General features: G+C 51.6%; 1 protein-coding gene across 1 annotated transcript in view; it reads left to right on the forward strand.

Annotated features, from left to right (window-relative positions):
• Positions 1–12,779, forward strand: part of BACE2 (beta-secretase 2) — a 91,624-nt gene that overhangs the window by 49,732 nt on the left and 29,113 nt on the right. The window contains exons 4-7 of the mRNA XM_027582606.2: positions 336–464; positions 1,619–1,753; positions 3,355–3,456; positions 7,704–7,853. Coding sequence (XP_027438407.1) covers positions 336–464; positions 1,619–1,753; positions 3,355–3,456; positions 7,704–7,853 — 516 coding nt within the window. The remainder of the gene's footprint in view (positions 1–335; positions 465–1,618; positions 1,754–3,354; positions 3,457–7,703; positions 7,854–12,779) is intronic.

Here is a 12,779-nt window from a genome sequence, read left to right on the forward strand (position 1 = left end):
TCGTGGTGATAAATGTGACAACGTCCTAACAGCCCCAGCAATACCGTCTTGGGTTTGCGTCTCAGCCTTGTGCGGGGTCCACGCAGATCTTCTCTGTCTCGTTGCAATTGTAGAAATACTATCTGATTTTTCCAACAGAGCCGCACACACAGCGAAAGCACTGTGTAGTAGGAAGGTCTGTTGTTGGTTTCTGAATTACTGCCCTTGATCAGAAGCTTGTTTGTTAGTTCACCGCGAAAAGAATTAAATACAAGGAAAAACCGCTTTGTACCTCATGCCTGGTGTCCACTTGGGGTCAGTCCTCATCTCTGCTGCTGGCCTTGTGTCTCCTCTAGCCGTCAAGTTCCCTGGAGACGTTCTTCGATTCCCTGGTGGCCCAGACGAAGATCCCCAATGTCTTCTCCATGCAGATGTGTGGGGCGGGGCTGCCCGTAGCTGGAGCTGGTACCAACGGAGGTAGTCTTGTGGGTATCTTTTAGTCTTAAAGGGGGAAAAAAAATCGCAAATAAATCGGGCAGCTTTTCTGTTTTATGAACACCCTGGTGGAAATATTAGACACAGAAGCATACATAAGTACTGTGGAATTTTGATAACCCTTGTTAATAGAACCTTTAAAAAAACTGGGTAAAATTAGGTATTATTTTTATCTTTTCTAATTATCCTGCCAGCCAAAAGATGATTCTCATTGCTTCCCCAAATTCCATTAAAGCTTTTTAAAATGTTTCCCTTGAAGGGTAACTTTTTGGCAGGTGGGGGAGGGGCAAGTGAGGAACAATAGGGGGTGTGGCAGGTGGGCCTTACCCAGGGTTGGCCCGCCAGTTGAGGGAAGTGTGGATGGTTTCCTAAATTTGGTGTAGAGACAGGGACACCTGTATATCCTTTCTTTGCACACACACTACACACGCACTCACAGCAGAAAGTTTTCTAGTGAAACAGAAACAGCAAGGCCACCAGCCCTGTGGATGTGGTGAGGCTGAGTGCCCCCTCGATGGATCTTGGACCCAGATGTCTCAAGCAGGAGGTGACAGGGACAGTGCACGAGAAGGGCCCCTCAGGGCGGGGGCTGACAATCCCCTAGTTGTCCAGCTATGAGCAGCAGACATTCAGTTGCTTTCATTTGCTTATACTACACCCGATCTTAATACCTTATTTACCCCCCCTTTTCAGGACAGAGGACAGCAATGTTTTACAGTTTTGCAACATGAAATTTTGATGAGGGAAGCTCCTTTGTTTTGCTTTCCGTGCAAATGTGTGAGAGTGCCAGTCCTCCTGTTTTCCGAGGAACTGAATTCTTGTCCGTCAGTGTGGCTCACTATTTTACTTCGTTTGGGGGCGAATCTTGGTATGGTAGCTAGAATTGTAGGTACTTCCTTTATAGAAGGGAAACCACCAGAGCACCTTAATCAGACGAGGTTATAAGATTGTTTGCCGTTTGGATACATGGCCCCCAAACGTTCCCTGTTTTAATTTTCAAGCATATGTGTTTTGTAACATCATCGTAATATGAGGGTCCTGATTCCGGTGAGGATTCACCTTCTGATTGTATGCTCCTTTATGTGACCTGTTGATATGCCGCCATATTTTTTCTCTTAACACCCGTAAATATTTTTCTTCTCAGGTCCTGGGCGGAATTGAGCCGAGTTTGTACAAAGGAGACATCTGGTATACCCCTATTAAAGAGGAGTGGTATTATCAGATAGAAATTCTCAAGTTGGAAATTGGAGGCCAGAGCCTTAATCTGGATTGCAGAGAGGTATTCACGTTGTGATCTCTTTGTGTCTAGGTGCCTGGGTCACTTTACTACTAGAGTTGGGACCCAAATAGGAAATTAGAAGGTACAGGGGCGCCTGGGTGGTGCAGACAGTTAAGCGTCTGACTCTTGGTTTTGGCTCAGATCATGATCTCAGGGTCCTGGGATGGAGCCCTGTGTTGGCTCTGAGCTCACGGGGAGTCTGCTTGGATTCTCTCCTTTCTCTGCCCGCACTACCCCCCCCCCCGCCCCACCGCCGCCACCAACGTGCACACTGTCTCTAAAATAAATAAATCTTAAAAATTAGAAGGTACGTTACAAGATAAATCAAAGATTCATTACATTAAAAGTTACAGCGGCTTTTTGTATGAGAACAAACTCCTCCTTCCAGAAGACTTGCTTCCTTCCAGTCACTTGGCTTCATAGGGAAAAATTAGCATAAAATGGTGTGTGAAGTGCACTGTCCAGTGTGAAGAGCACTGTCCAGCCCCTTTCACTGTTCTCCTGGGCCTAATGGTTCCTGGACTCTGTTTAAGAGGATGGAATAAGCAGGCTTCCATCAGTGCAAGGGAAAAAACGACTAGAAATAAGCAAAATGAAACTCAAAATAAACCACCAGCTTTATCTTCCATTCACGCCCCCCCGCTGCTCACCTCTCCCTCCGGGACAAGTGATACTCTGAAGAGCAGCGTGTCCCGACTGGTCCTGACAGGAGGCAGACGTGCAGAGCTGGGGTGCCGCGTCATATAGGAGCCCCGTTCACACCCCGTCTGCATTGGGCTTACTTGCGGCCATAATGGCGTTTTGATGAGGACAGCTTGCGGGAGTCCGTCTCCCACAACGTCTGCAGGGTGGTTTATAAAAACTGCCAGCATTTCATTCTATTCCTGCCTGCCCTCACCTCCTTTCTCACGAACCATCCCCGTCCACCAAGGTGCCCATGTGCACAGATGCCTCTGAAACCCATCAGAGCTTGGGAGAGCGGTGTCCCCTCCCACTATGAGAGTGTCCAGTCCTAAGGCCACAGAGCTGGGTTTATTGTCAGAGGCACTTAGTTGCCACTAAATCCAGTGGTAGAATCAAAGGGGAAGGCCTACAGTACAACACAAACTCTCGTGTGTGCCCACGTGCAAGATGCCCTTCCTGAGTCCGGCTGTGGTTCCATCCTAAATGCAAGATGGGGGTGTCTGTTAAAAAACTCCATCCTAATTAGCCCATTCCTGGGCTAATCGTTGATTCTGTAGGATTTGTGTAAATGGTAATTAATGTGTCATTTCAATCTGGAAAGACAAGGGGGTCTTCCCCCTTTGTTCTTGGGGGCTCCTCGACAGGGATGTCTGGGCACCTCCAAACGGGGAAATGTCTGCATGGGGAGAGCTGTTGATGTTGGTCACATCACTTCCCTTTCCTGGTCTCCGTCTCCTTATCTGGGAAGTGAGAATGTTGGGCTGGTGTCCCAGTTCCAAGACTGGGCAGTGAGTGGAGCTTCCGGTGAGGTACCACGGCTGCCTGAAGTTGTGGATGGCGGACCCACGGTGACAGCAGGCTGGAATCACATTGCATGTCACTCACGCCCTCTCCCCACCAACTCTCCTCTGTTCCAGTATAACGCGGACAAGGCCATCGTGGACAGTGGCACCACACTTCTGCGCCTGCCCCAGAAGGTATTCAATGCAGTGGTTGAGGCCGTGGCCCGCACGTCTCTGGTGAGTCCTCAGGGTGCTGATAAATCCCGGAGAGCGCCAGGTCATGACCACTGTGTGTTCAACAGTCTTCATCTGAGGATTTTGAGGGGTTGCTTTTTTTTTTTTTTTAACTATTACTTATTAAGTTCACAGCCTTACTCTTAACCAGCGAAGAATTTCTTCACGTTAACCTCAGGGAACTTGGATCTGGAGGTGCCACGCTGTTTAGTATTGCAAATAATAGTGTAGTGGATGTAGTACTTTTTTTTTTTTTTATCTCAGAAAAAAAGCCTCTTGGTAACATTCTGTATTAAAGGAAATAGTGACCAATGAATATGTTCGTAGCCTTTAAAACAAGACACACGAACCCCAAATCATACTCTTTTTGGCCCTCATTCAGGCTGTGGTGGGATTCTAATTCTTCTGTAAAAGAATGTGATTCTCAGAAGACAAAGGTCAATCAGCCAGTATAATAATTATTAAAATCCTCCTCAAGAACAACATGCATTTTGGAGAAGTGGCTGACAGCATTCCAGTATGGCCCCAGCTTTCCAGTTGGTTCTGGGCACCAGGGTAGACCAAAGGCATTGACTGGGAAGACCACAGCTTCAGGGGCGAGATGGACCCGAATGGGGACTGGTTTCTGCCGCTCACTAGCCGGGTGCCCGGGGCGGGAATTGGGCCCTCGGAGTCCCCATGTTCTCATCGCGGGGCTGTCGGGAGGGCTGGGGTACAGTGCGCCCCCCCACACAGCAGTGCTCTAGAAGGAGAAGCATCTAATGTCCCACTGCGGTTGCTGGTGCTCTTTGTTCGAACAGGAGAAACGTTTCTCTCCGCTTCTTGGGTGTTTTCATAAGCCTCCCTCTGTACAGGGCCAGCCTTGCAAGGTCTCCAAAAACCAGCGTCTCCTGTCCAAAGTCTTTATGCAGATACTAACGCAGGCCTGACTGTCCCACAACTCCACTGGCCGAATTCAGAGAATGATGGGAAGATGCATAGTGGTGCTTTGTTACAGGTTCTAGCAGGAGCAGGGGAAGGAGGAAGGGGCTTTTGGTTGTCCTGAACCAAACCTCAGAGGTCTGAAACTGCTGTGGGGAGAGCAGCAGGTGAACTAAGAAAACGGACAGGAGCACTGAAAAAGAAGTAGCTCAGAGGCCCCTTTTTTGAGCTTGAAAGGACTTCAGGGCAGCAGTGGTCAAAAGCCAGAGGATAGCTCCTGTCTTGTCTCATATCTGCTGAATCAGAAAAAATGGCAAGGAAAGTTTTTAGTGCCCTAAATTCAGAATGCTGGCTGAAAATCAGACCATGCTTAAAATATGGAGCCATATGCTGATTTTCTTCAGTAGTGAAAATGTCCTCAGCAGACCTGACATGAGCATCCTCAGCCTGAGTATTCTGGGCTGCAAGTGTGTGAGGACCATCCCGCAGGGATGCTCAAGGCGTGCGGGTGAGCCTGGCTCGCCCTTGGCCAGCCACGCCTCTGCAGAGCCCGTGGGGTGTCGCAGCCCGTGGGTCGGCGGTGACTGACTTTGTAAGAAAACCACGAGGTAGAAGGAGTGGGATTATAGAATTTGTTTGCCTTATCTAAAATCAATCCTCTGATTTCAGAGCCTGTGTCAGAAAGGGGAGGACCCAGGAAGGTTCTCCGTCTTGGGCAAGAAAAATCCAGCCAGGGCGGACAGGGTCCCTGTGTCCACGTGCCTGGACCAAAGATGGGCACGTTCTTTCTCACCCATCGAGTAGCGTTTTTTTTCTGGTTGAGGGAATAACCTGGCTTTGGGGAATTAAATGCAGTGCATATGTTGGGCTCTGTCTCCTGGCCTGGTTTGTTCAGACGGGATTTTAGGAATGCATGGTTTTATAGGTCTGTATTTTGAAATGGAGTTGTGTATGTGGCAGAAACCCGGGCTCCCTCTCCTCATGGCTGCAGCACCCTTGGGCTCGGCCCAGCGCTCCCCCATCTGTAAAATCCAGACGCAGGATGACACCTGCTTTAGGATGACTTCTGACTCTGACCTCTGTGATCTGAGGGTCAAAACCGTCCTCCAAGGACACGTGGCTTAGCCTCCAGGGAGGCCCTTGGACTCACTCACAGACGCCTCTTTCGAGGCAGGTGGTCCCCCATCCAATTCAGAGCTGTGCCCCTTAAGTGAGTTTCCAGGCCTGATCCCTCATCTGCAGATGGGAGCTGTCCACGGGCACTGATGTGGGGCTCCCTGTCCTGGCCCGCCCACCCTCACCTTAGCCCATCCTTATGTCCAGCAAATGACTGCCCCACTCTGTTGACTCCTCTGTCCTCTGATACATAGTTCAAATCGACGTAACTTTTACAAAAGGTGAAAACATATTAACGCCAACATCAGACATGTTACAAATCACTGACGGTTTCATAATGGATGGTCCATGTAATGGATGAAAACCCCGGGGCGTTTTCTCCCCACTGTCTGGGCCTGGAGGGAGGGACGGATGGACGGAGCAAGCTCGCACCTGCCGTGTGTGGTCCCGCAGCACACAGCACTCAGCGTTCATCCAGTGATGCTCCGGTTCCTCAGTTGCCCTGCTTGGTCTCCGCACCATCCCAGCTTCCCTGACTTACCTTCCCTCCACTTCCGTAGCACCCTCCTTCCTGGACTTCCCGGCCCTACGCCCTCTTCATGGGTGAGCCCTTTGCCCGCCCATCCAGGGTGGATCCTGGGCCCCTCCCTTCTCCCTGTGTCCTCCCAAAAGAGATTCCCTCGTGCCACATCAGCACTTCCCACCCACCCTTCAGTGACTCTCGAGTGGGCCTGGCTACACAGGGGTTTAGACTCAAGAACCAGTGGCCTATGTGAATCCCGTTTGGACTCCTAAATCACACCCGGCTTGCCACAAAGCTCAGATCTCTGACACATGGTCTCTGATGAAGACGCCAAGGCCACCAAGGTATTCTCTGTCCCCCATCTCCTGCTCCTTCCTGTCGGCCGCTCCGGCCTCCATGGCTGCCATCTGTCTTATGCAGTGAGGCAGCTTCCTTGCTCGGCCTGCCCTCCTTCAAATTCATCTCCTAGGGCTCCCTGGCCCGTAGGTCAGCTCAGCTCAGCTTCCTGGGGATGCTCATTGACAGTCACCTCTTATTCCACGTCAGTACCCTCCTAGCTCCGCCCCATCCCCTGCGCACCCGGCCCCGCCCCATCCCCTGTTCTCCTCGCCTCGCCTCCGCCTCCGGGGCCCCGCTGGGCCCCGCCGCATGCCTTGCTCTCCTAGCTCCTCCCCATCTCATCCTTCCCTAGCTCCGCCTACCCATACACTCCTACTTCCGTCACATACACTACCAGCAGGTGCAGGACAGGTCTGCTCAGGAAGCTTCCCTTGCTCTGGTGAGATAGTGGGAGTTACTTGTAGTTAATTTGAGGACTTAGCAACTAGTGGGCATGTGCAGGTGGTGTTGCTCATAGTCAGGTTCAGCAGACCCCTGTTGGGAGGCTCAGGTGGGCGCTCTGTTCTTGACTAATGTTAGTTTTTCCCACAGCTATTTCCCGAGTCTCTCCTATGGGCTAGGTGTTAGAACTGTCCGGCGAGCCGACAACACATCTCTGTTCTTTGAGGACTCAGATTGTAGTGCAGGAAAGAGAATGTAAGCAGTTACACCCATAGGTGTCACATTACAGCTGCTACAAGGTGAAAGACCAAGGGGAGAGCTCTGTGGCAGGGTAATCAGCATGGTGGGGAGGGCTTCCTGGAAGGTGGCATCTGAGCTGATGTCCGGAGGAGGAGAAAGATATTCCAGAAGAGCAGAGAGCCCGCTCAGGGCTCTGCACCGGGAGGAAGAGTGCTGTGCTCGGAATTCAGAGGAGAGGTGATGCCCAAAAGGGTCTGGAGGGCCACATGTCAGATGTATTCTCTCTTTTAAAGGGCCATTGCCCACTACTGAGACCTTGGGCACATTGCTTCACCTCTGTGTGCTCTGGTTTCCTCATTTACAATGTAGGGTGCGGGGGTGCCGCTCCTGGGCCGCTGGGGATTTTCGAGGATTAAAGTAATTAGTGCTGAAGGGGGTTTGCAGCGGTGCCTGGCACCAGTCGGTACTCTGCGTGCCTGCCTGATCTTGATAGCTGTGGATTTGTCATCACCGGTCCCCTTCCAGGGGACGGCTGGCTCCACCACGCTGTCCAAAGGAAACATTGTTTACCGCCGTGGGCATCTGGCGAGGTGATGAGGGGAGCTGGGAGCCGTTTCCTGTTGATGTGCCAGACTAGTCATGGCTTCTCACGTGATCTCGTTTTGTCCAGATTCCAGAATTCTCTGATGGTTTCTGGACTGGGTCCCAGCTGGCTTGCTGGACGAATTCTGAGACACCTTGGTCTTACTTCCCTAAAATCTCCATCTACCTGAGAGACGAGAACTCCAGCCAGTCGTTCCGTGTAACCATCCTGCCTCAGGTATGAACTGGGACCTGTGTTTTTCTCCTGGAACACGTACCACGCCGAAGTGAGGCGCTTCGTGCGTCATGCGCCTCTGTAGGTAGTGCATCGGTGTTAGGTCTGGCTTGCCACAGTGGTGCTGCGGAACAGCCGAGAAATCGGGCAGCCCTCATCAATGAGCCTGCACCCCTGCCCGAGGGTGCACCCCTGCTCTGGAGTCTAGGCGGGCCTGCTGCTCTCAGCACGCTGCGCGCACGGGGCCCAGGCAGCCCAGACCCCGGACTTGGGAAGTGGACCTACCTCCCAGCAGGAGAGGCCGGCTACGTGGTCCCATCCCAAGGGCCTGGCAACGGGGAAGGCCAAGAACGGAGGACATTTGTGCAGCACCCATCCCAGCACCAAAATACGTTCTTTTATTTTATTTATTCGTCTTAAAGATTTTATTCATTTATTTGAGAGAAAGAACGAGAGAGCACAAGCAGGGGGAGCAGCAGAGGGAGAGGGAGAAGCAGACTCCCCGATGAGCAGGAAACCCGACAGGGGGCTCGATCTCAGGACCCCAGGACCATGACCCAAGCTGAAGGCAGATGCTTAACCAACTGAGCCACCCAGGTGCCCCCAAAATATGTTCTTTTAAAAAGGAGAATAAAACTGGACCCTCAGAGAGATGAAGACATCCTTTTGTTTTCCATATTCTGTAAGTCATTGGCTCCTTCCTCCTCCTGAGTTTCTAATCAAACAAAGCATGTTCTGCCCTGCTCCGTCATGCTTCTCACCTCCTCCCGGTTCCCGAGGTTCTCCGGTCCCCCATTGCACCCCTCCGGGAACCCCCAGGTGCGCTCCGCGTAGCCCAGTCTCCTCCTTTCTGCCCTTAAAGCCATTGCCAGATGATCTTCCTAGGCGGCATCTTCCAGCCTGCTGTCCCTGCTGTGAGCCGTCAGTGAGTCCCCACTTGGTGCACACTGATGTCCTTATGCCTTGTGGCTCTCCGGTCCTCACTGGACCCCTCCACGCCCTTGACCTGCCACTCACCGGTCAGTGTCCTCCCGGGCCTCGTGCTTGCTCACTCTCCTGACCTTTACTTCTGCCACCACCCCCCCGCCAGAAATGCCCTCTCCACCCCCACTCCCTCTGCATATCCAGATTCTTCCCATCCTTCAAGATCCAACTCAAACAACCCCTCTTTTGTCGAACCTCTGCTGAGCAGAATAACCCATTTGTGAGCCTGCCCTTCAGACTCCTAATGCATGCTTCCTAGTCTACTCATCCCGCAGGCAGTCACCCCTTTAGGGGGTATTTTATGCTGTTGCCCTTTTCGTTGGACTTTGGTTTGCTTTAAAAGCACACATACACACTTAGAGTTCTTCCTCAGTTAGGTTAATTCCTTGCAGAGGAGAACCATGAGATCGGAGATCCTTGCTCCTTCCCTGGCACGAGCGTGCAGTGGAGACTAGTGTGTAATCACTGTTTTTTGGGAACAGACAGATCAATGTGCCTTTGTCGTGATTTGGTGACCCTGGGACAAAGGGTGGGATGGGGGATAGGGAAGGAGGAATGATTTCAGAAGTAAAAAGGAAGTGATAATGCTGCCTTTTCCCTTCTCCGCTTTACACGTGGGGACGTGCCTTCCAGGAATGGTGGGTTACTGGGGAAGAGCCTGAGAGCCTCAAGAGAAAACACGGCTGGACAGAGGACCCGCTGACCGAGGCTTGAGTTACATGCTCAGCTCCGCCCCTGACTCAACGCTGTAACGTGGAGCAGATCACTGAGCCCTTTCTCCATCTGTCCCTTTAACTATAAAGGGAGGAATCGTAATACTTGCCAAAGACATTTTCACTGCACACACAGTGATATGTTTTCTGCATCTTTAAAATAATTGCTCTTTATGATGAAATTTTGGCCAGTCGAACAGCACGATTTGGACAGTATTTCCTCAGTGTGGTTTATAACTAAAGTTGAAGCCTAGCTTCAGGACAGAGGTGAGCGTGTAATCGTAAATAAATGGCGGGGCCGTTGGTTGGCAGAATCAGGGACTCGTTAAGATGCAGGAGAAAACAGGCGTTCGGGGGAAAATCTACGACGTCCAGGGCGGGTAGTAACCACCAGAGCTGGAAGGTGACTGGGGCTCAGCAGCTGGTTCCAGGACCGAGCGTGGCCCAGGGGCAGGAATACGACGAGGGAGGCTTAGGAGCGTTGCCTTTAATTTTTGTTAATCTCTGCGTGAGAATCCAGTATTATTCTCACGAGACTGTAGATATTTTTTGGTTGACTTTGACAGGTTCACATTTTTGGTTCTTAAAAATCTGCTTCCCCTGCTGTTTTCCTGATTTCTTAACTCAACATTCCCATTCCCTTTTCTTTCTGTTGCCTCCTTGGAAAAGGGCTTGGATGGGCAGTTGTGAACCATCACTTGCCGATAACCTCACAAGCTCTGTGTGTCACTGACACAGCCCTCGGGGTCAGCGCTGGGGGCTCACCTCCTAACACTGCAGCTCTGCCTGCCTGCCCCCCTCTCCCTAATGTTTAGGGCAATCGTCAGGGCTCCTTCCCCCCAAAGTTTTAGAATAGGGCCCGTGCCTAGGACCTTTCTGGCATCGGCAGGACTAGATGGGCATGTGCTTGCTGGTGCAGAAAAGAGTTGTGTCAAAGGCAATTACCTTAAATTTTGTCTGTCTGCACTCTTTCCCAAAAACACATGGGCTGCATCTTTTTTGGCCCGTTGACAAAAGCAGCCCCCAACCCCAGCCCACAGGCAAATTCTGGTTTTCTTTTCCACATAACCCTAAAAATGTAAATAATTTCAGTCTACCACTGGTTGGTCTATTTGTGCTATTTTAGTTGAAGACAGACAGTTTATTCTGAGATCTAGCAATACTTCAGCTTTCCCCAGCTTGTTACAGTATCTACAGTCTGGAACTTTTATTGGCAGTCAGCTGGGACACACAAGGAGTAAAAGATACCAATTCGGTCTGCATATTTTTGCATCAATATTCTCAGTTACACGATAGGTGATAATTGATTGGGTTTTATTATAGAATTAGTTCCTTCAAAGGCCGGGGTGTATTGTGTGTGTGTGTCCACGTACTTTCCTAGGGCTTGCTTACAAACCCTTAGGTGAAGGTGCTGTGGCGGCAGGCAGGTCAGTGATCCCCTGCCTTTGCCTAATTTGAGTTGATCGTGAGAAGTTGTGTCTTTTGTTTGATGCTTATTGAGAGCTCAGCACCACTCATTCACATCACCTGCATTGATTGAAGCCCTCCTGGGCGCCTCCCCTACCCTCACAGCAGCCGAGGGGCCGGGAGCATAGCGGAGAACAGAATGAATGACTCCTTGCCTCGAAGCTGGGCTTGCAGGCAGACAGACCAGTCGTGGAGGGTTCTGACTGCGGGCACAGTTTTGGACCCAGTAGCTGCTCCGTGTCTAGCCGTTGATGACGCCAGGGGCTGTCACAGCTCTGTCCTGGCTCACCCCCGCCCTGGCAGCCCCTCTCCCTCTCGCGGTCCGCCGCTGTCAAGGGCGCTGAAGTTCATCTTCCTCGGGTATCAGCTTGATCATATTCTCTTTCTCTAGTACGACTTCTGGTTTCCTTTTCTGCCCAGACGTTAAATAGTGCTCCCGTGTTTCCCTCTCCTAGGGGCTGGTGCTCCGTCCGGCCTCTGTGCTGTGGTTTGCCTCCCGGCTGCACCCCTCCCTGCCGCACCCTCTAAAAATCCCCACCCCTTACGCTCCCTCCGGCCACAGTGCCCCGGGCTCCCAGCCTTGCCCTCCGCAATCTTTCTTGTGCTTTTACCCCTAAATTAGGGCTGGTCAGTACTCACAAGGAAGTCCTTCTTCCTACTCATTTTTCCCTTTATTGCTTTTTTTCCAGATGTTTGGTATTTTGTCTTCCTAAGCCGCTCTATTCTTTTGGTTGCCTGCATTTGAATACTTTGCTGTTAAAACACAAAGGGATTGTTCTCACCCAGGTGACACTGGTTTGCTCCTTGATTAAGTTTTGACTCATTTCTTCGCAGACTCTCCCCCCGAGGACCTCAAGGGCCATGTGTGTTGTGTTGATGGAACTTGCCCAGCCCCTGGTCCTCCTCCTCATGGGAGCTTCCTACGAGGGGGTGCTGGGTCTTCTCCCTGTGACAGCTTCTGTCTCTCTGAGGAAATAAATCATCCTGCTTCTGCCCTGCTGCCTACTTTTAAGCTCTCTCTGGCAGAGGATGACAAAGACAGCATCCTGGGGCCAGTTAGGAGCATTGCAGTCTCGCAGGAGAGCAGAGGATGCTAATGGTCCGGAAGCCATGGGGATGCAAAGGAAGGCCTGCAGCCTCTTGTTATGGTTTTGGTTTCCATGTAGGGAAAGAGATCCTGGCCCGGTGCTGTAGGGCCTGAGGAAGTGAGTGAGTCACAGACCTACTGAAACAGAAGACTTTGAAAAAAAGCAGATTTGGGGAGCCTGTTGAGTGTGGCAAAGATCTGGCCGGAGGTCAAGATTTGGGCATCAGCATAGAGCCCTGGGGTGTGCTTAGGGCCCTGGGGCCACATGGGTCACCTGGGGTGGGGGTGGGGGCGATGGCCGCCAGGAGGCCGGAGCCTTGGCGTTCTCTGATGCTTACAGTGAGGAAGGTAAAGTGAATCCTACACTGGTGCCTGAGAAGGGGCAGCCAGTGTTGGGAGGAAGACGAGACAACGCTTTCTCAGAGGCCAAGGGAAGGAGGAGATTTGAGGGGGAGAGTTAGTTGGTCCACATCATGGTAGAGGGGCCTGTCCCACTCCACATTTACTCACCTGCCCCCTCCCTGGATGGGAAACCTCAAGGGCGTGGGACTGTGTGTTGGTTGCTGGTACTGAGGCAGCATCTAGGCCATGCCACGTGCTGGATGGATGGATGGACAGAGGGATGGGTGTATGGGTGCCCCTGTGTGTAGTTGCAGGCAACGCACGTGTTTTTATCAC

This window comes from Zalophus californianus, chromosome 1 (assembly GCF_009762305.2).
Source record: "Zalophus californianus isolate mZalCal1 chromosome 1, mZalCal1.pri.v2, whole genome shotgun sequence".
NCBI classification, from domain to species: Eukaryota; Metazoa; Chordata; class Mammalia; order Carnivora; family Otariidae; genus Zalophus; species Zalophus californianus.